Source organism: Bos grunniens, chromosome 8 (assembly GCF_055505025.1).
Source record: "Bos grunniens cultivar Pamir isolate PY7600 chromosome 8, Bosgru_T2T1.0, whole genome shotgun sequence".
Taxonomy (NCBI): Eukaryota; Metazoa; Chordata; class Mammalia; order Artiodactyla; family Bovidae; genus Bos; species Bos grunniens.
This window is the reverse complement of record NC_141172.1, coordinates 47812975-47835467: the sequence shown is the minus strand read 5'-3', so window position 1 is coordinate 47835467 and position 22493 is coordinate 47812975. Positions and strand designations below refer to the sequence as shown.

The following is a 22493-nucleotide window of genomic DNA, read 5'->3' as shown; positions in this document are numbered from 1 at the left end:
AAGAATATGAGACTAAACTGGAAGCTTCCTATAGGACATTCCTTATAATTATTCAAAGAACTTTCTGAAAAAGCTATGCTGATTCTTTTAAGACCTCATAGTTTCAGAGATAAAATTAGAGAAACAAAATTATTGGGTCATTTCTTCAGGAAACCCATTTACATGTTGATCATCATTCATCAGCCAAGGACAGATTCATATTTCAAGTATGAGCCTTATCTCCACAGTAAGGAAATTCTGAGATTTCAAAAAGTTCCAAGTTCTTTTTTGGGTCCCCACATGAGAACTAAGTAATACTGCCCTATAATCTCTCTGACTGGACTTCACATATATTAATGGTTTGGGTGAGGTTCATTATGGAAAAACTACATCACATCGAAAAAGCAAGAGAGTTTCAGAAAAACATCGATTTCTGCTTTATTGACTATGTCAAAACCTTTGACTGTGTGGATCACAATAAACTGTGGAAAATTCTGAAAGAGATGGGAATACCAAACCACCTGACCTGCCTCTTGAGAAACCTCTATGCAGGTCAGGAAGCAACAGTTAGAACTGGACATGGAACAACAGACTGGTTCCAAATAAGAAAAGGAGTACGTCAAGGCTGTATATTGTCACCCTGCTTATTTAACTTCTATGCAGAGTACATCATAAGAAACGCTGGGCTGGAAGAAGCACAAACTGGAATCAAGATTGCCGGGAGAAATATCAATAACCTCAGATATGCAGATGACACCACCCTTATGGCAGAAAGTGAAGACCTAAAAAGCCTCTTGATGAAAGTGAAAGTGAAGAGTGAAAAAGTTGGCTTAAAGCTCAACATTCAGAAAACGAAGATCATGGCATCCAGTCCCACCACTTCATGGGAATTAGATGGGGAAACAGTGGAAACAGTGTCAGACTTTTTTTGGGGGGCTCCAAAATCACTGCAGATGGTGACTGCAGTCATGAAATTAAAAGATGCTTACTCCTTGGAAGAAAAGTTATGACCAACCTAGATAGCATATTGAAGAGCAGAGACATTACTTTGCCAACAAAGGTCCGTCTAGTCAAGGCTATGGTTTTTCCAGTGGTCATGTATGGATGTGAGAGTTGGACTGTGAAGAAAGCTGAGCACCGAGGAATTGATGCTTTTAAACTGTGGTGTTGGAGAAGACTCTTGAGAGTCCCTTGGACTGCAAGGACATCCAACCAGTCCATTCTAAAGGAGATCAGTCCTGGGTGTTCCTTGGAAGGAATGATGCTAAAGCTGAAACTCCAGTATTTTGGCCACCTCATGCGAAGAGTTGGCTCATTGGAAAAGACTCTGATGCTGGGAGGGATTGGGGGTAGGAGGAGAAGGGGATGACAGAGGATGAGATGGCTGGATGGCATCACTGACTCGATAGACGAGAGTCTGAGTGAACTCCGGGAGTTGGTGATGGACAGGGAGGCCTGGCGTGCTGCGATTCACGGGGTCACAAAGGGTTGGACACGACTGAGTGACTGACCTGAACTGAACTGAACAGTAAAAGAACCAGGGTAGTACATACAACTGTCTGAGTTCTCAATGCATTCACCACTTATTTTTCTCCTCACCAAATCCCTTGTCCCGTCATGCATTTAAACCCTTACCTTATCATGTTGTAAGATGATCTCGTATATGTAGAGCAATAAACATGCCTGATAGAGAATAAATAGAGAGAATAGTAATAAATAGTAGAGAATAAATGCCTGATTCCGGGCATGATAAAACTCCTGGGGAGCATTTATAATTCGCAAAGGAAGGTATCGGAAATATGGTATGAAATCAGCAGGATTTGCAGCACTGGAGGCTTTGAGTAAGTCATGATCTGTTTTAACAATTCTAAGAAACTCCTCATCACTGTGGTCATACATCTTGCCAAAGCAAAGGGTATAGACAACATTGGCCATAGCACAGGTAATAGCACCTCTAGGTTCAAAGCTGCCACTCCTGGAAGTCAATTCTGTAAAACTTTTACCAGCTCAGAGACTTCCTCGATGACATGTTTCTCAAGTAAGCAAGACCAGGTGGAGGATTTTGTTTCTGCTTTAGGAAATGTTCGTAAAGCATTGGAAGCAATTTTCTTATGAAGTGTCCAATTCTCCCCATAATTGAAAACGTAAGACTCTTTCATTGTGCCAGGAAAGAAAATGTTAAACGTTAGGTCAGGCTGCAAAATGCTCTCCATTTCTGAGTAGCACTTCTTTCACCATTTCCATCCCATTCACCACGAGGACAGGCACCATGCCAAGTTTGATGAGAAAGACATCTCCATATTTCTTCCTCATTTCCATGAATGTAAGGTAAAGATGGTCTCCAAGCTGAAGAAGATTTTCCACGATGGGGAGGGACCATGGGCCAGGAGGAAACACCTCCTTCCTTCCTTTGTTTCCTAGTTCTCTTACAAAAACAAAAACCATCACCAAAATTATGCGAGAAGTGGTCACCTCTCCAGAAGTGACTGCCATGCCGAATATCATTTTCAGGTATAAAACACCTAAAATAGAAAAATTTAACCATCATTTTTGCTATTCTAAGCACAGACTAAGTAGTCTTTCTCCATGTAAACATTTAGGAGAAAAGTACAGACTCTTTATATTTAGATGAAAACTATTATTAAACAATGCACCAACAGGGTAAAATTAAATTCTTGTAAAATTCACTGTATGTCTATCTCAATTCTATTATTTGCGTGATCTAACCATCAGACTAAATCCTTTCATGTCAGTTGTTGACATCATAGACAGAAGAGGATAACTCACTGTAGGAAGCAGCCTGGTGGGTGGCAAATGGATTGAGGCTACAGAACCTGATTTCATACTCATTAGCTGGGGGAATCTTCATCCTGTCACTTAATCTAAGTGCATCCCAGTTGTCTCACCTGTGTTCTACTTAACAAAAATTAGTCATACATTTTCTCAACAAATATTTATTAAACACCCCAATGTCAGGCACTGAAAAATACAAAACAAAATTTCACAGATTAATGAGGAAACTAGAAGAACAAAAATGAGATTACAAAGTAATAAGTGCTATTAAAAAACTGTGTATAGTGTCATCTGTCATTGTGTGAGGATGAAATGCAATCATCATTAAAAAGTACTTGGTTAGGGCTTCCCAACTGGCTCAGGAGTAAGAGTCTATTGGCCAATGCAGGAGACATGGGTTTGATCTCTGATCTGGGAAGATCCCACGTGCAGCAAAGCAACTAAACACGAATGCTACAACTATTGAGCCTGGGCTCTAGAGGCTGGGAGCCACGCTCAGCCTACATGCCAAAACTCCTGAAGCCTGGGTGCCTAGAGTCCATGCTCCGCAACAAAAGAAGCTACCACAGTGAGCAGCCAGAGCACTGCAAGGAAGGGTAGCCCTCACTCCCTGCAGCTAGAGAAAAGCCCATGCAGCAACAAAGACCCAGCATGGCCAAAAATAAATAAACAAATAAAATTATTATTATTTTTAAAAGTACTTGGTGAATTACAAGCCATTTAGTAGAAATCTAATTGGCTGTCTGCCTAGTCTATTCTTAAACTTCTCAGCCTGCTTGTAAAAGTGACTTTCTGAAGCAATTCTGCTGGTTTGAAACCTGTCCGTACAGTCACAGATGGTTGATCCAAGGATAAGCCTTCAGTCCAAGATGAACCTTAGGAATATGGAACTGGGACTATGAAGGTTCATCTTCTCATTGGGCAGCTAGGTCTATAAGACATAAATCTGAAAGTAAAACCTGGGGACATTTTACCTGCCAGGAGGACCTAAGAAACCGTGAGAAAAATAAATGAAGTAAAAAGGAAAAGAAATAAAAGATAGAGAGTGGTCTCATGACTTTGTATTCACTGTTTTAGCATCTTCATGAGATTTTGTCCTCAGACTGAATTCTTTTCCGTTTAAACTAGCTAAAACTGGTTTCTGTTACCAAGAGGGTCATACCTCTCTCCCCTGCAAAATAAAGTTTAATAGACATGAAGAATATTTTTGTTAGTTATTGCATTTTTAAGATTGTATCTATTTATCTGCCTGCACTGGGCCCTCACTGCAGGACCCAGCTTTCTCTAGCTGCTGCGAATGGGGGCTACTCTTCCTTGCAGTGCTCAGGCTTCTCACTGTGGAGGCTTCTCTTGTTGCAGAGCACCGACTCCAGACACCTGGGCTTTGGTAGCTGCAGCACGCAGGCTCGCTGGTTGCAGTGGGTGGCTCTAGGCTGTGAGTGCTTCAGGACTTGTGGTCATGGGCTTTGTTCCTTCACGGCATACGCAATCTTCCCAGACAAGGGTTCAAATTGAACCCATGTCCTCTGCATTGGCAGGCAGAGTTCTATCCACTCTGCCACAAGGGAAGTCCAGCTATTGTGTTTTATAGTAACTACAGAGAGAATACAAAACTTTCTCTCCCTTGAAAGAATATAACTGAATTTCACACTTGGCAAATTAGTTCTTGAGACAAATAACATTGGTGGGCAGTATACTCATTGGCCAGTGTAAATATTCAGTTCTTTTTGGGTTTTTGAGTACACCAGCACTCGATTTCATGTATATATATATGTAATACATAGATACATATACACACTGAGAGGCATCCTTGCTAGCAGCAATGAATTTGTTTTCCAGTTCAGAAGAAAATGATAGCGTGGTAAAAAGCACTACACTTACATTCCACTTAAAAAAAAGGCACCAAGGACCAAAGAAATGTGTATCTTAACTCTCCCACGCTGAATATGCAAGAAAAACCTTGTTACCTATCTTATTTGATTGTTTCACCTTCCCAAGTTCACAGATAAAATGTGGCTGATTACACTCACTTGGTTGGCATTGTTTCCTAAGGAATAAACTTTGGGGTTGAAAGTTAAAGATCAACTTCTTTTCATGGGGAAAAAAAAATGTGCAGTTAAACTAACAAGAAAAACTTGAGTCCCTAATCAACGCAACAGCTGCAATTTGCAAACCTTTCTTTTTCTCTCAGTTCAGGAAGAAAACAGTGAGAATGTCACCATGCTGCGGCTTTGCAGCGTGCTGATTTTGTGAAAATTCTCCTGCTTCTGTGACCATTTATCCCCTTACTAGGTGCCAGATCCAGAACTAAGCACTAATCCACACTGTCTTTCAAAACTCATACCTCTGTGAGGTAATGTATCATCCTGTTACAGAAAGGCTTCACAAGATAAAAAAAATCATTTTCTTCATTTATTTCCCATTAAAAAATACATTTACTTATTTATTTGGCTGTGCCAGGTCTTAATTGTGATGGGAAACCTTTAACTGTGGCCTGGTGATCTTTTTTTCTATTATTGTTTTCAGTTGAAGAGTCCAAACTCTTAGCTGCGGCATATGGGATCTAGTTCCCCAACTGAGGACCTTGTAGAGTCTTAGCCACTGGACGACCAGCGAAGTCCCTATTTCCCATGTTTTTTAAGCTTAATATCAAATCACCAATTACTTGGAGCACTTGCTTTTTCACAAAAGTCAAAAAAGTCCATTTCTCTTTGTATATTGACAACAGTCCTTTTATCGGTGTTTTCAAAGCAGACTAAGTAGATGAGAATGGGTGTGGTTAGAATTAAGTGTGATTTGACTCCCACAGAGATGACTGGGTTGCCCTGCCTCCCTCGCTCGCTATTTAGCTGTGGGAACTCCGTTAAATTATAGTCTATTTTGGTCTCAGTTTTCTCATCTGTAAAATGGTCCCTTCAGACTAGAGGACCTTGAAGGCCAGCTGCAGCCTTCAGTAATCAAAGTTAGAAGGAAACGCTGGACAGAAGCCTGAGTGTGATGTCCAGGGTTAATTGCCAGAGTTCCCAGAGCAGTCAACGGTTCATCAACAAATGTCAGTAACTGTGTGACTGTCTTGGATTCTTTTTCAACTTGGGCCCTTCTAGTCTTTAAGAAATTCTCCTTGGCAGTTTACCAGACCCAGACACATTGCCAACTTTCCCAGCAACTTTCTTGGAAAGCTCTGAAGGCACATTCTGTTCCTGTTGTTTTGGGGTGAAGTGGGGCTGAGAACAGAGGGTGTTCATCTCACTAAGGGTGGGCTGCTGCATCGTCAAAAATTCAAGGTGAACTCTAACCCTTTTGCTTCCCATTTGCATGGAATTAAGGTGAACTCTAACCCTTTAAGAGAACTAGGTGAAAAGAGCACGAGGAAGTTGAAGGCTTTTGCACTGATTCTCAAAACTAAACACACACACACACATCAGGCCTCCTCCAGAAGCTGTGAAACCATTACAGGGTGTGATCCCAAACGGATTAATTAAATCCAAATCTCTAGGGGCGGAGGCATGTTAAAAAGTTCCTCAATATGACTAAGCGGCATTCCAAGTTGCTGTCCTTTCTGGGGAGAAAACAACTGGCTGTGAGATCAACAAATCCATTCAGTTAAGTTACAATGAAGCTTGGAAGGCCCACCTGTGTCCAGAAATCTTGCAGTCAAACATGAGGAATCTGGCGGAAGGATCGAACGACAGACAAGGTTTTGAAGAAAGCTGAGGTTATCCTAGGAAACAGGAACAGTGTGGTTACAGAAGCAGAAGGCCTGAGGAACGGCTGGGAGAGAACATTCTGGTTCTAGAAAGTGAGGGGTGGACCCTGGACCCGTGTAGGGAGGAGTCTGGAGCTGGATTAGGGCGTTTCAGAGTCAGACAGAAGACTGGAGAGGTCTCTGCAGCCAGAATTAGATCCTGGAAATTGGGAAATTCCAGCAGAGTGGAGGGAGAGGGACAACCTGGAGCAAGGCGTCTCAAAAAGGGTGTCGGATGGAAACTTATTTTGGAAAGGAGGATGGAAAAACTTAACTGTTTTTCAATTGCCACTGATAAGCAGAATTGCGGTGGAAAGGTATGTAGCAAGGAAGCAAAGAGCAGGAAGAAAAAAGACAATGGTGCAGAGGTACTGCTTTACCGTGAATTTCAGGAAACCTGGGGCATGCTCTCAGCGCTCTGCGCACCAAGCGCAGGAGCAAGAAGGTGGACAAGACGAAAAAGCTAGGAAACTCAGGTTCCCTTTTGCGGGCATGTTGGTAGCATCCCCGGAGTCTTCATCAAGTGGACAGATTCATTTTTCCACAACTAGAACAGTTAACTTCTGAGTATGACATTCATAGCTTTGATTTAAGAAAAAATTACCCTCATCAAGTTTTTGTTTGACCAGGATAAACATTAATTTTTCTACCTCTCAAGCATGTACAGTCTAGTTTTTCTATGTGTTATTAGGGAAATGGTGTGTGGCTCGTTGACATTTTCCTGCCAAGATGTCTATAAGTTATTACATAATAGACTTTTCTTTAAAGCTTTGGCATTTTTGGTCCCATAATTATTTACGATTTCAAGTCAGCTTTTAATGAGAGTGTCCAAGAAGGATTATTGATAGCAAGTACTTTCTCACATGATGAAGAAAGCAAGCCCACAGAGAGAGGGATAAACCTCAAAGAGTAACCTTCAGGCCCTGAGCTATGGTATCCTATTCACAAAACATCATGTATCTCTAAATATTGAAATTCTCAAAATAATACGATCAAAAAAAAAAAAAAAATCTGACAAGGACTTACAAACCATAGGGACTTTCTGACACAGGGGCAGAACTTTTCCTAACCAGCATTTAGTCATGTCATACTTAGTTACCAAAAAAACCCACTTTTTTTTAGTACTAAAGTTTTTCTTTAAGTATTACCTTCTTAGTACAATTAACCCCACATTGGATTAATGTATAGACATTACATAGTTATATAAAATTCCTCCTTCCAGTACTCACGTTACAGACAATTGGTAATAATTGCTTGGCAATGTGTCATTTGAAAGCTTTGTTAGCGGACGATAGTGAGAATTGCCCTGCATTCCCATTGATTAAGAGGAAAATCCTTTCTGTAATAATAATTGTGGCAGCTAATGTTTATTGTGCGCTTACAAGGAATAAGCATTGAAAGTACTTTACATATTATATCAATTATTTCTTATACCCAACTTCTAAAAGAACTGCTATTTTTTTCTCTGTTTGGCAGATAAGTTTTGAGCCAAAGAGAAATTAGAAAATAGGCTAACAATGGACATGGATTTGAGCAAACTCCAGGAGATAGTGAAGGACAGGGAAGCCTGGTGTGCTGCTGTTCATGGGGTCACATTCAGACATGACTGAGTGACTAAACAACAACAGCTGTGCTCTTAGCCTCTGATGATACTGCCTTCTACTGGAGAATTCATGGGTTTAAACTTTGAAACTTCTGCTGCTTACAAGAGCAATCCTTACTGATGTGACTTCATAATACAGGAGGTGTATTAGGTTGTCAGGTGTGGCTTCTACCCATGGTCGGGGATGGAATACTAATTTCCAAGGAATGTTGTAACAAATCATCACAAACTTGGTGGCTTACAACAACAGAAGTATATTAACTTACAATCTGGAGGTCAGAAGTCTGAAATCAAGGTGTTATTAGGACCCTTCTCTTTCTTAAGGGCTATAGGGGTAATTTTGCTTTGTCTCTTTCAGGTTCTGGTGGCTTCAGGTGTTCCTGGGTTGTAGATGTGTCACTCCAATCTCTGTCTCAGTCTTCTCCCAGTCTCTCCTCTGTGTGACATTTATTAAGGCACTTGTTATTAAATTTAGGGCTCAATCAAGAACCCTCTTAGAAGGATGTGATTGGATATTAGTCATGCAGATGTCCTCTGTCTAAGTCTGGAATCAGGAACTCAGGAGTGAATGATTTCATTGGCCTGCTATCCTGTTGGTGAAATAGACCACACTTGGTCTATGGCATATTCTGCATTGTGCTAAAGCCTTATACAGTCTCAATTTTTATAAATCACAAGTATTTTCTTTCAAATACCATTTAATGTTTTTCATTCTGATAAGTTTCACACATGGAATCTCAACAGACTCTAAACACCAAAAACAATATTGAAAAATAAGAGCAAAGTTGAAGGTCTCATATTTTCTGATTTCAAAACTTACTATAAAGCAATAATAATCAAAAGAGTTTGGTACTGCCATAAACACAGACACATTGATAAATGGAATTGAGTAAAGAACCCAGAAATAAATCCTTACATATATGAAAATGAAATCTGTTAGTTGCTCAGTCGTGTCCGACTCATTGTGACCCCATGGACTGTAGCCCACCAGGCTCCTCTGTCCACAGAATTTTCTAGGCAAGAATACTGGAATGGGTTGCCATTCTCTTCTCCAGGGGATCTTCCCCACTCAGGAATTGAACCTGGGGCTCCTGCATTGCAGGCAGATTCTTTACCATCTGAGCCACTGGGGAAGCCCAGAAAAATATTTACATATATGGTCAAATATTTTTCTATGAGTCCCAAGATCATTAATGATGAAAGGACAGTCTTTTCAGCAAATGGTGTGAAAACTGGATTTCCAGATCCAAAAGAATGGAGTTGGACCCTTTCATTATGCCATATACAAAATTAACTCAAAATGATAAATATATCAGAGTAAAAATTAGTTTTATAATAAAACTATGAACGTATCAGAAGAAAACTTGAGGAAAACGTCCATGACATTGGATTTTGCAATAATTTTTTGGACACGATACTAAAACATTGTGGGGAAAACAACAACAAAATAGATCATTTGTACTCAATCAAAATTAAAACTTTTGTGCATTAAAGGGCACCATTAACATAGTGAAAAGGCAATATATAAAATGAGAGAAAATATTTGCAAATCATATATCTGAAAAAGGATTAACATCTAGACAATATAAAGAACTCTTAGAATTCAACAATGACAATCGAAGAGAAAAACATGGACAAAGGACTTGAATAGACATTTCTTAAAAAACGACCCAATCAAAAAATGGGCCAAAGAACTAAATAGACATTTCTCCAAAAACATACAGATGGCTAACAAACACATGAAAAGATGCTCAACATCACTCATTATCAGAGAAATGCAAATCAAAACCACAATGAGGTACCATTTCACACCAGTCAGAATGGCTGTGATCCAAAAGTCTACAAGCAATAAATGCTGGAGAGGGTGTGGAGAAAAGGGAATCTTCTTACACTGTTGGTGGGAATGCAAACTAGTACAGTCACTATGGAGAACAGTGTGGAGATTCCTTAAAAAAACTGGAAATAGAACTGCCTTATGATCCAGCAATCCCACTGCTGGGCATACACACTGAGGAAACCAGAATTGAAAGAGACATGTGTACCCCAATGTTCATCGCAGCACTGTTTATAATAGTTAGGACATGGAAGCAACCTAGATGTCCATCAGCAGACGAATGGATAAAAAAGCTGTGGTACATATACACAATGGAGTACTACTCAGCCATTAAAAAGAATACATTTGAATCAGTTCTAATGAGGTGGATGAAACTGGAGCCTATTATACAGAGTGAAGTAAGCCAGAAAGAAAAACACCAATACAGTATACTAACGCATATATATGGAATTTAGAAAGATGGTAACAATAACCCTGTATGAGAGACAGCAAAAGAGACACAGATGTATAGAACAGTCTTTTGGACTCTGTGGGAAAGGGAGAGGGTGGGATGATTTGGGAGAAAGGCATTGAAACATGTATAATATCATATAAGAAACTAATTGCCAGTCCAGGTTCGATGCAGGATACAGGATGCTCAGGGCTGGTGCACTGGGATGACCCAGAGGGATGGTACGGGGAGGGAGGAGAGAGGGGGGTTCAGGATGGGGAACACGTGTACACCTGTGGCGGACTTATATTGACGTACAGCAAAACCAATACAATATTGTAAAGTAAAAAAAAAAAAAAAAAAGATATGCAATGGTCAAAAAAAAAAAAAACAAAACACACATGAAAATGCTCAACAACACTAATAATCAGGGAATTGAAAGTCAGATCACAATGAGATACTGCTTCCTACCCATTAGCATGGCTATTATAGAAACAAAATGAAGTGAAACAAAAAGCCTCAAGAAATAACAAGTGTGATCAAGGTTGTGGAAAACTGGAACCTTTATGCATTTCTGATGGGAACAAAATAGTGCTAGTGGAAAACAGTATGGTGCCCCTCTTCTAAAATTAACATTTAATTATCACATTATTGGAAAAGATTCTATCTTTGAACAAATTTAACTAGGCTTCTCTGAGTCCTCTTTTTGACTAGGCATTATCCTGGGGTCTGCAGTCCAATTGTAGCAAGAATCCTGCTAAGTCACTTTAGAGGAAATCTCTCACCCTTGTTCAAATTCCTCTTCTGCATCCACAATAGCTGATTCTTTGGTCAGCCAGCCTTAGCAAGAATACTATTAGGTCAGTTTAGCATGAATGCCCTGACTTGTGATGTTCTCTCATATTTATTTTCCAGCCACTGATCCCCTCAATCTGCTCATTGGTTACAAATCCCTAGCTTTCCTCACTGTATTCAGAGTTGAGCCCAATCTCTCTCCCTTGTGGTGATGGTCTTGACAACTATCACCATAGTTCTGAATAAAGTCTCCCTCACTGGCTTAATATGTATCAGAATAATTTTTCCTTTATCATGATCCAGAAATTCACATCTGGGTATATACTAAAAATAACCAAAACTGGGAATTCAAATAGATATCTGTACACTCATGTTTAATGCAGCATTATTCACTATTACTAAAATTTGGAAGTACTCAGTTGTCCACTGATGGAAAAATGAACAAACAAAGTATGGTATGTACATGCAATGAAACATTATTCAGCCTTAAACAGAAAAAAATTCTAACACATGTTACAATATGGATAAACCTTGAAGATATTATGCAAAGTGGGAAAAAAAAAAACAGCCACAAGAGGATAAGTATTGTGTGATTCCATTCATATGAGGCACTTAGAATAGTCAAATTCACAGAGTCTAAAAGTATGATTGGTGTTTGACAGGGGCTGGGGTAAGGAAGGAATGGAGGAGGCATTGCTTAGTGGGTACAGAGTTCCGGCTGCAGAAAATGAAAGAGTTCTGGACAAGACTGTGGTAACAATTGGATAACCATGTAAATGTACTTAATACCACTGAACTGTATGCTTATAAATGGATAAAGTTTTATTACATGTACATGGAAGAACTATACAAAGAAGATCTCATGAGCCAGATAACCACAATGGTTATAACCACTCACCTAGAGCCAGACATCCAGGAATGTGAAGTCAAGTGAGCCTTAGGAAGCATCACTGTGAACAAGGCTAGTGGAGATGATGGAATCCCAGTTGAACTATTTCAAATGCTAAAAGATGATGCTGAGAAAGTGCTGCACTCAATATGCCAGCAAATTTGGAAAACTCAGCAGTGGCCACAGGACTGGAAAAGGTCAGTTTTCATTCCAATCCCAAACAAAGGCAATGCCAAAGAATGTTCAAACTACTGCACAATTGCACTCATCTCACACGCTAGTAAAGTAATGCTCAAAATCCTCCAAGCCAGACTTCAACGGTATGTGAACCAGGAACTTCCAGATGTTCAAGCTGGATTTAGAAAAGACAGAGGAACCAGAGATCAAATTGCCTACATCATTGGATCATCAAAAAAAGCACAAGAGTTCCAGAAAAACATCTACTTCTGCTTTATTGACTACGCCAAAGCCTTTGACTGTGTGGATCACAATAAACTGTGGAAAATTCTTAAGAGATGGGAATACCAAACCACCTTACCTGCCTCCTCAGAAATCTGTATGCAGGTAAAGAAGGAACAGTTAGAACTGGACATGGAACAACAGACTGGTTCCAAATAGGAAAAGGAGTACATCAAGGCTGTATATTTTCACCCTGCTTATTTAACTTATATGCGGAGTACATCATGAGAAACGCTAGGCTGTATAAAGCACAAGCTGGAATCAAGATTGCTGGCAGAAATATCGATAACCTCAGATATGCAGATGACACCACCCTTATGGCAGAAAGTGAAGAAGAACTAAAGAGCCTCTTGATGAAAGTAAAAGAGGAGAGTGAAAAAGCTGGCTTAAAGCTCAACATTCAGAAAACTAAGATCATGGCATCTGGTCCCATCACTTCATGGGGAATAGATGGGGAAATACTGGAAACAGTGAGAGACTTTATTTTGAGGGGGCTCCAAAATCACTGCAGACGGTGTCTGCAGCCATGAATTTAAAAGACACTTGCTCCTTGGAAGAAAAGCTATGACCAACGTAGACAGCATATTAAAAAGCAGAGACATTACTTTGCCAGCAAAGGTCCATCTAGTCAAAGCTATGGTTTTTCTAGTAGTCATTTATGGATGTGAGAGTTGGACTATAAAGAAAGCTGAGTGCTGAAGAATTGATGCTTTTGAACTGTGGTGATGGAAAAGGCTCTTGAGAGTCCCTTGGACTGCAAGGAGATCCAACCAGTCAATCCTAAAGGAAATCAGTCCTGAATATTCATTGGAAGGACTGATGTTGAAGCTGAAACTCCAATACTTGGCCACCTGATGCAAAGAACTGACTCTTTTGAAAAGACCCTGATACTGGGAAAGATTGAAGGTGGGAGGAGAAGGGGACAATAGATGTTGAGATGGTTGGATGGCATCACTGACTCGATAGACATGAATTTGAGCAAGCTCCTGGTGTTGGTGATTGACAGGGAAGCCTGGCATGCTGCAGTCCATGGGGTTGCAAAGAGTCGGACATGACTGAGCAACTGAACTGAACTGAACTGAACTGATAAATATATATATTTATATATATATATATATATATTGAGCTTCGCTGGTGGCTCAGTGGTAAAGAACCCGCCTGTCAATGCAGGAGATCTAAGAGATGTCAGTTCAATCACTAGGTGGATAAGATCCCCTGGAGGAGGGCATGGCAACCCACTCCAGTATTCTTGCCTGGAGATTTCCATAGACAGAGGAGACTAGTGGGCTACAGTCCATAGGGTCGCAAAGAGACAGACATGACTGAAGTGACTTAGCATTATATAATATATTGTATTGTATAATACATTATATAATATATTATATTGTAAATATATATATATATGTATATATATTTACCAGGGGCTTTCCAGGTGGTACAGTGGTAAAGAATCCACCTACCAATAAAGGAGACTCAAGAGGCACAGTTTCTGTCTCTGGCTTGTGAAGACCTTCTGGAGAATGAAATAGCAACTGGCTCCAGTATTCTTGCCTGGAAAATTCCATAACAGTGGAACCTGGTGGCCACAGTCCATGGGGTCACAAAGAGTTGGACATGACTGAGTGACTGAGCACACATACACACACACATATATACCATAATTCAAAAAAAAATGAGAAATTCTCAAGTGAACAAACTACAATTCTCAACATAGTATTATAATACTGTTCCAACTTATTATGTGTTCCTCATTCAGCTAATGTCATGGTATAACTTAAAAAAAAAAAGAACATGTGATCAAACTTTTTTCCCAAGCATTTCCTCCAAGCATTTTAAATTTTTAAAAAACTTTAATTAATTTTAATTAATCAATGTGATTAATGTTTAATCCTTTATTCATATATCACTACTAAAAATTTTTGAGCTGAATAAGCTGGGAGTTTTTTTTAGTTTTATTTTAAAATTGTACTGTTTGAATATTTGACATTTTCTTAAATGTAAAAGCCACTCCTTCTTGAAAAAAAATAATTCTAAAGACAGCTTGACCTCCAGGAATAATTATTATGATTGTATTAATAGGTTTGGATTTGGCTGGAAGTACATGCAAGAAGATAACCAGTTCATCAATTCTAAGGACTCAGCCACTCCAGGAAAATGGCCCTTTATTATTTTATTCACTTTTCTATAACTGTTATTAGAAAGAATCTGTTTCTTGGGGCTTCCCAGGTGGCTCAGTGGTAAAGAATCCACCTGTCAATGCAGGAGCTGCAAGAGACCCTGATTCAATCCCTGGGTCAAGAAGATATCGAGAAGGAAATGGCAAACTACTCCAATATTCTTGCCTAGAGAATCCCGTGGACAGAGAAGCCTGGAGGGCTACAGTCTATGGGGTTGCAAATGAGCTGGGCAAAACTTAGGGACTCAGCAACACATTCAATTTTTGAATAATACTATTTCTGAATCAAATAATACTTATGCTTTTTATAAAATTCATTCCCTCTTATTCTTTCTATTTAGGAAATAATAAGTCTATTCTTATAATGCAAGTTTCTAGTAAAGAAATGTGCTCATATCTGTTAGGAAAATAGTGTTATTTTAAAGAAGAATAAAAAGTGAAAGTGTTAGTCGTTCAGTTGTACCTGACGCTATGCAACGCTATGCAATCTGTCCATGGGATTCTCCAGGCAAGTATACTAAAGTGGGTAGTCATTTCCCTCTCCAGGGGATCTTCCTGACGCAAGGATTGAATCCAGGTCTCCCACATTGCTGGCAAATTCTTTACTGTCAGAGCCACCAGGGACTCAAAAAGGAAGTCTGGTTATTTAATTTGTGATTTCTCCCAGCATATTAATGTTTAAGCAGCAGCGAACTATCTCTCAGTTAAAGAGAATCATTATAAATATTTGAAGACTTAAGCAGAACTGGGGGACCTTAAATCCTGAAAGAGTCTTCTCAGTGGCTGGTTTTGTGGCTATGATTCCTACATATTTAGCTATTTGGTAAAACTAAGAGTGCAGATAAAGAATCTCCAAAAATATTTTCTTTGTGGTTTAAAAACCAAAAAGTGATTAAGAAATCTATATCTTAGACCATTAAAAAAAATTCTGATGAAACTGATTTCTTTAAAAAATCAAGACTCTCTTCAATCCACTTGCCTGGGGAGAAGTCCTCACCTGAGACTAAAGGTTGCAAAGGGTAGAACTGTCAATGGATATTCAACTGTTGAAATTTTATTAGGATTTTAATTATTTATGTTTGTGCTCTGGTTACAAATAGGAATAATTTTTGAGTTATCCACTCTAAACCCTGTTTTTCCAATAAGTCCTTTCGGGGTACGTTTTTGCAGAAATCAAGGTATTTCTGGAACAGATACATGGTGTTGTAGCAAAAACATCTAACTCCTATCATTTTTTGAGGATTATTTGGAGTTTTATACAAATTGTCTTATTTAATCCTTCAGATCAGATCAGATCAGTCACTCAGTCGTGTCCGACTCTTTGCGACCCCATAAATTGCAGCACGCCAGGCCTCCCTGTCCATCACCAACTCCTGGAGTTTACTCAAACTCATGTCCATCAAGTTGGTGATGCCATCCAGCCATCTCATCCTCTGTTGTCCCCTTCTCCTCCTGCCCCCAATCCCTCCCAACATCAGAGTCTTTTCCAATGAGTCAACTCTTCGCATGAGGTGGCCAAAATACTGGAGTTTCAGCTTTAGCATCATTCCTTCCAAAGAAATCCCAGGGCTGATCTCCTTCAGAATGGATTGGTTGGATCTCCTCGCAGTCCAAGGGACTCTCAAGAGTCTTCTCCAACACCACAGTTCAAAAGCATCAATTCTTCGGCGCTCAGCCTTCTTCACAGTCCAACACTCACATCCACACATGACCACAGGAAAAACCATAGCCTTGACTAGACAAATCTTTGTTGGCAAAGTAATGTCTCTGCTTTTGAATATGCTATCTAGGTTGGTCATAACTTTCCTTCCGAGGAGTAAGCGTCTTTTAATTTCATGGCTGCAGTCACCATCTGCAGTGATTTTGGAGCCCAGAAAAATAAAGTCTGACACTGTTTCCACTGTTTCCCCATCTATTTCCCATGAAGTGATGGGACTGGATGCCATGATCTTTGTTTTCTGAATGTTGAGCTTTAAGCCAACTTTTTCACTCTCCACTTTCACTTTCATCAAGAGGCTTTTGAGTTCCTCTTCACTTTCTGCCATAAGGGTGGTGTCATCAGTATATCTGAGGTTATTGATATTTCTGCCAGCAATCTTGATTCCAGCTTGTGTTTCTTCCAGTCCAGCATTTCTCATGATGTACTCTGCATAGAAGTTAAATAAGCAGGGTGACAATATACAGCCTTGATGTACTCCTTTTCCTATTTGGAACCAGTCTGTTGTTCCATGTCCAGTTCTAACTGTTGCTTCCTGACCTGCATACAAATTTCTCAAGAGGCAGATCAGGTGGTCTGGTATTCCCATCTCTTTCAGAATTTTCCACAGTTGATTGTGATCCACACAGTCAAAGGCTTTGGCATAGTCAATAAAGCAGAAATAGATGTTTTTCTGCAACTCTCTTAATTTTTCGATGATCGCGCGGGTGTTGGCAATTTGATCTCTGGTTCCTCTGCCTTTTCTAAAACCAGCTTGAACATCAGGAAGTTCACGGTTCACATATTGCTGAAGCCTGGCTTGGAGAATTTTGAGCATTACTTTACTAGCGTGTGAGATGAGTGCAATTGTGCAGTAGTTTGAGCATTCTTTGGCATTGCCTTTCTTAATAAGAGCTTTTTGAGTTTGATGTAATTGTGCGCATTTAACTGTGGTTCAATGGTATTTTTTTCAAGAATAGTTTAAAAAATTCCCATATCCTCTTCAAACAATCTCCCGAAACGATAACGTTTATCACATTACCTTTATCATTCTCTTTGTCTCTGCTTATAATAACTACAGTATGACTCAAACCAGGAAATTAGCATTGGTACACTAATAGTATAAAATTCAAATTGCCTGATAATGTTCTTTATAGCAGAAGAAAACATATTGCCTGTAGTTGCCATGTTGTTACAGGCTCCTTCAGTATAGAATCACTCCACAGTTTTCCTTTGTCTTTCATGACTTTAACACTTTAAAAGAGTACAGCATAGGTCTTTGCTAGAATATTGTTAAATGTAAGTTTGTCTCATGTTTCTTTATGATTATGTTCAAATTATGCATTTTTGCCTGAAGGGTCCAATGGTCGTTGTAGCACAATTATAGTTACACAGCTAATTAAGTTTGAGGCCAGGATTTGAATCTGATTGAGAATCCAAAAACTACATTATCAACCTCCATTCATTACATCATGAATAATTACAGGATTTCTCATATAATCTCTCAAAAAAGGATAATGACTTCTGTGAATATCACAAAGATTTCCTTTTGCATCTGCCACATTATAAAATGTGAAGGCAGGAAAATCAAATGGTATCATGGAATTGATCTGATACAATTCCTGTATTAATACATGTTTATTATGTATTACTTGGGAAATGTAGTCCAAAAATTTGGATTAATGTAAAACTTTATTGTATTGGTGTGTCTTGGTTTATCACTTCTCTGTTTCCTTACTTTATTTACTTAGGGCTTCCCCAGTGACTCAGTGGTTAAGAATCTGCCTGCAATGCCGGAGTCTTAGAAGACTAGGGTTTGATCCTTGGATTGATAAGATCCCCTGGAAGAGGAAATGGCAGCACACTCCAGTATTCTTGCCCGGAAAAGCCCATGGACAGGGGAGCGTGGCGGGCTACAGTCCATATGGTTTCAAAGAGTTGGATACAATTGAAGCAACTTAGCACACACATGCATGTACTTTTCTTTCTTATTTGGCATCTGTCTTCTTTTCTTGCCCTAAAATGTGTTACCTGATAGAAAAGTTTCAGTGTAATTCTATAGCACTTCATTTTATACTAGTCATTTTCTGAAGAACATAATATAAGCATTATAATTAAACTACACCCCATCCAGAATTTCAACTTCTAGAAACTTTATACACATATAGTGATTTCTGTGTAATATTCTGCTCTTTTAATTTCAATATCCATCAAATTAGCAAAGTCAATGGACAAAATAGTAGCATGAGTCAATATTAATAAATAAACTTCCATATTTCTGAAACTTCAACATCTTGGGGTATTTTTTCTAATGTCATTACTATGTTGTACTTTTAAGCAATACTCAATTAATTCTCAATTATCACTAATGTTTTAATCATGAATATCTTTAAGAGCAAACTTAAGTTCTACAAATAAAAATTTCCTGGATAGCCTTTATTTTAAAATTTCAGTTTGTAGACTTTCAAAATCATGATTAACCAGATTTCCAGTTAAACTGAAAAGTCTCTTTAAATAAACATGGTGTATTTGGTTCTGGAAATAACAATAGAAAACATCTCAAGGTGTCATATAGTAAATATAAATATTAATATGTTAAACTTTTGTTTTAGTATGCATGCATGTGTGTGTCTTTTGTATAATGTGTGGAAAGGAGAAATAGTTTATTTACTGTGACACAATCAAAGAAGGCTTGAAAGTCACTGCTTTAATCAAATTCAAATCAAACTCATTCTTTTCCATTTTTGCCTATGGGTAACAAATGGGACATTTGTTTATTAATTTTCTTTTCTCCTGCCTACACTAGACATTTCTAGGGACCTTTCACAGCCACTCCTCACCCTCCCTCAAAAATTCACAGAGATAAACTTGTCATCTAGAAATAATTCCTTCTCTTCTACTCTAGCTTTCTTGTAAAATTAAAGCAGTTTCAGCCAGCACATCAGATAGATATTTATTGTAGCTATAAGAGTTCTCGTCTTCCTGTTGGTAATAATCTTTAGTCTCTTCTTACCTGATGAAATTTACCTAAACAAAATGTCAGTTTGTCTAATTTGCTTACCCTTGTATTTTGAGTTCCTACCCCATTGTATGGACATGTTTATTAAATAAATAATTGAATGAGTACAAAGTTCAGTCGCTCAGTTGTGTCCGACTCCTTGCGACCCCATGAATCACAGCACACCAGGCCTCCCTGTCCATCACCAACTCCCGGAATTTACATGTCCATCGAGTTGGTGATGCCATCCAGCCATCTCATCCTCTGTTGTCCCCTCTCCTCCTGCCCCCAATCCCTCCCAGCATCAGAGTCTTTTCCAATGAGTCAACTCTTCGCATGAGGTGGCCAAAGTACTGGAGTTTCAGCTTTAGCATCAGTCCTTCCAATGAACACCCAGGACTGATCTCCTTTAGAATGGACTGGTTGGATCTCCTTGCAGTCCAAGGGACTCTCAAGAGTCTTCTCCAACACCACAGTTCAAAAGCATCAATTCTTCAGCGCTCAGCTTTCTTCACAGTCCAACACTCACATCCATACATGACCACAGGAAAAACCATAGCCTTGACTAGATAGACCTTTGCTGGCAAAGTAATGTCTCTGCTTTTGAATATGCTGTCTAGGTTGGTCATAACTTTCCTTCCAAGGAATAAGCGTCTTTTAATTTCATGGCTGCAGTCACCATCTGCAGTGATTTTGGAGCCCCCCAAAATAGTCTGACACTGCTTCCACTGTTTCCCCATCTACTTCCCATGAAGTGATGGGACTAGATGCCATGATCTTCATTTTCTGAATGTTGAGCTTTAAGCCAAGCTTTTCACTCTCCTCTTTCACTTTCATCAAGGGGCTCTTTAATTCTTCACTTTCTGCCATAAGGGTGGTGTCATCTGCATATCTGAGGTTATTGATATTTCTCCCGGCAATCTTGATTCCAGCTTGTGCTTCTTCCAGCCCAGCGTTTCTCATGATGTACAACCTATGTACAAAGGAGATCCTGTCTACCAGTACACAATGACCTTTCTAAAACACTCCTCCATACCAAACTGTTTAATTTGATTCTTATGGGACTAAAGCATTTTTCCCTGAGATTGCACAATTTAAGGGGTAAGGGGGAAAGAGGACACTTCTTTATTGAGATTACAATAGGACTGGCTGCAAATTAAATCCAACCAGTTTGGGATTTTGGAATTAGCAGATGTAAATGCATATAGAATGGATAAACAACAAGGGAACTCTGCTTAATGTTATGTGACAACCTGGATGGGAGGGGAGTTTGGGGGAGAATGGATACATGTATACGTATGGCTGAGTTCCTTTGCTATCCACCTGAAACTATCACAGCATTGCTAATCCACTATACTTCCATACAGGGGCTTGCCTGGTGGTTCAGTGGTAAAGAATCTGCCTGTCAAAGCAGGAGACGTGGGTGCCGGGAGCAGGAGCTCCGCCGTGGCAAAGGTCATGAGGAAGGAGGCTCGGCATACGCAAAGGCGGGATCGAGCCTCAGGAGTCCCCCTGGAAATTCTCGAGCATCTACCCCAAAACCAGAGTCTGCCTACTCTCTGCTTTGTGCTCTCACCTACACCTCTGACTTTACAGGGGCTGTCCCCCACTACCTCTCTCTGAAAGAAGAGTTAACTTACAGCTCCAGTTAATAATTCCTGGGTGTGACAGTGTTTCAACCTACAAACTCCTTTGGAAGTCCTCTAGCCTGCCTGAATAGGTTTTTTCGGCCACATGTGATTGCTCAGAGCCTCCCAACTGTGAGAGGCATGAGATGTTCTAAACTGTCTAAATACAGATTCCTTTGAGCAGTTAAAAGATTGATTAGAAATTGTATTGGTGAAGGGTTTTTCACTTGTTGGGCCAATGTTTGCTGCTAAGTCTCCATATCCCTTACCTACTGTGTCCCTGGCAGTGTATTGATTGATATAATTGGTGTATAGAAATGTAAGTAGTAGCTTTAATGTTTGTAACCTTGGACCCTTGAGTTAATTCTTTTTCTTGTTATAGCCCACCACACCTTTGCCCTGTAGGAATGCACCTTTATCTAATGCTTTTGGAGGGTGGCGCCTGACTAATCACCTTTAGAGAAAAATAAATTTTCTGAAGAAAGGGTCTTAAAATGTTAACAGGCCTCCGGGCCAGAAGATGATGCAAATCACCTAAACTTTTGCATATGATAAGTTTGCAGAAAGAAAGCCTGGCTTACTGCATGACTCTACCCCTTCCCCCATTATCCTCTATGCATAACTTAAGGTATAAAAACTACTTTGGAAAATAAAGTTGGGGCCTTGTTCACCGAAGCTTGGTCTCCCCATGTCGTTCTTTCTTTCACCTTCTGGCTGAATTATTCAGCCTCTTTTCTCCACTAAATTTTCTCACTGAGCTATCCTTATTTAACCACTCTTTAAATCTTTAATTAACATTTAAATAAGCTGTTGTTTCCTGATCTCCGATGCCGTCTCCCCTTCGAATTCCCTGGATCCACCAGGGCTGGACCCCGGCCCATGGGTTTGGTCCCTGGGTTGGGAAGATCCCCTGGAGAAGGAAATGGCAACCTGCTCTAATATTCTTAACCTCGGAAGTCCCACAGACAGAGGAGCCTGGCAAGCTATAGTTCCTGGGGGTAGCAAGAGTCAGACACAACTCAGTGACCAACCACTAACAACAAATACTCCAATATGAAATTAAAAGTTTTGTTTTTTCTTTTAAAATTAAAAGTATATATATAGTATAGATTAACAAGCTCTTACTGTATAGCCCAGGGAACTAAATTCAGTTTGCTGTGATAAACTATAATGGAAAAGAATAATATATATATGTATAACTGAATCACTTTGTTCTACAGCAGAAATTAACACAACATTGTAAATCAAGTATACTTCAATAAAGTAATTTTTTTTAAATACAGCCAGCAAAAATGTTTTGTTTGGCCCACACATTTTAATTAATGTCCTATATTTAGGTATTAGAAATTCTCACATAAAAACTCATCTTGTCTTGAAAGATGGTAAGACTTGGCAACACCAGGTCTATGTTTGGCTGGACCTGGGGTAGCTAATTCATTTCAATGAGTCTTGAGTATAAATCTTTTCT

General features: G+C 39.4%; 1 protein-coding gene across 7 annotated transcripts in view; it reads right to left on the bottom strand.

The window, feature by feature from the left end:
* The window catches only part of LOC147367033 (cytochrome P450 1A4-like), a 44063-nt gene that overhangs the window by 9736 nt on the left and 11834 nt on the right, over positions 1 to 22493 (bottom strand). Inside the window, exons 3-5 of one of the 7 annotated variants that reach the window (XM_086415532.1) lie at positions 6406 to 6493; positions 1983 to 2501; positions 1615 to 1662 (exon numbers count right to left, since the gene is read on the bottom strand). The exons of 1 other annotated variant lie outside the window; for it this stretch is intronic. In XM_086415532.1, the coding sequence (XP_086271658.1) occupies positions 1615 to 1662; positions 1983 to 2192 (258 nt within the window). In that variant the 5' untranslated portion in view covers positions 2193 to 2501; positions 6406 to 6493. Of the gene's footprint in view, positions 1 to 1614; positions 2502 to 6405; positions 6494 to 22493 lie in introns of all 7 variants that reach the window. 5 more of the 7 variants (XM_086415533.1, XR_015169733.1, XM_086415531.1 and 2 more) reach the window with 5 other exon arrangements.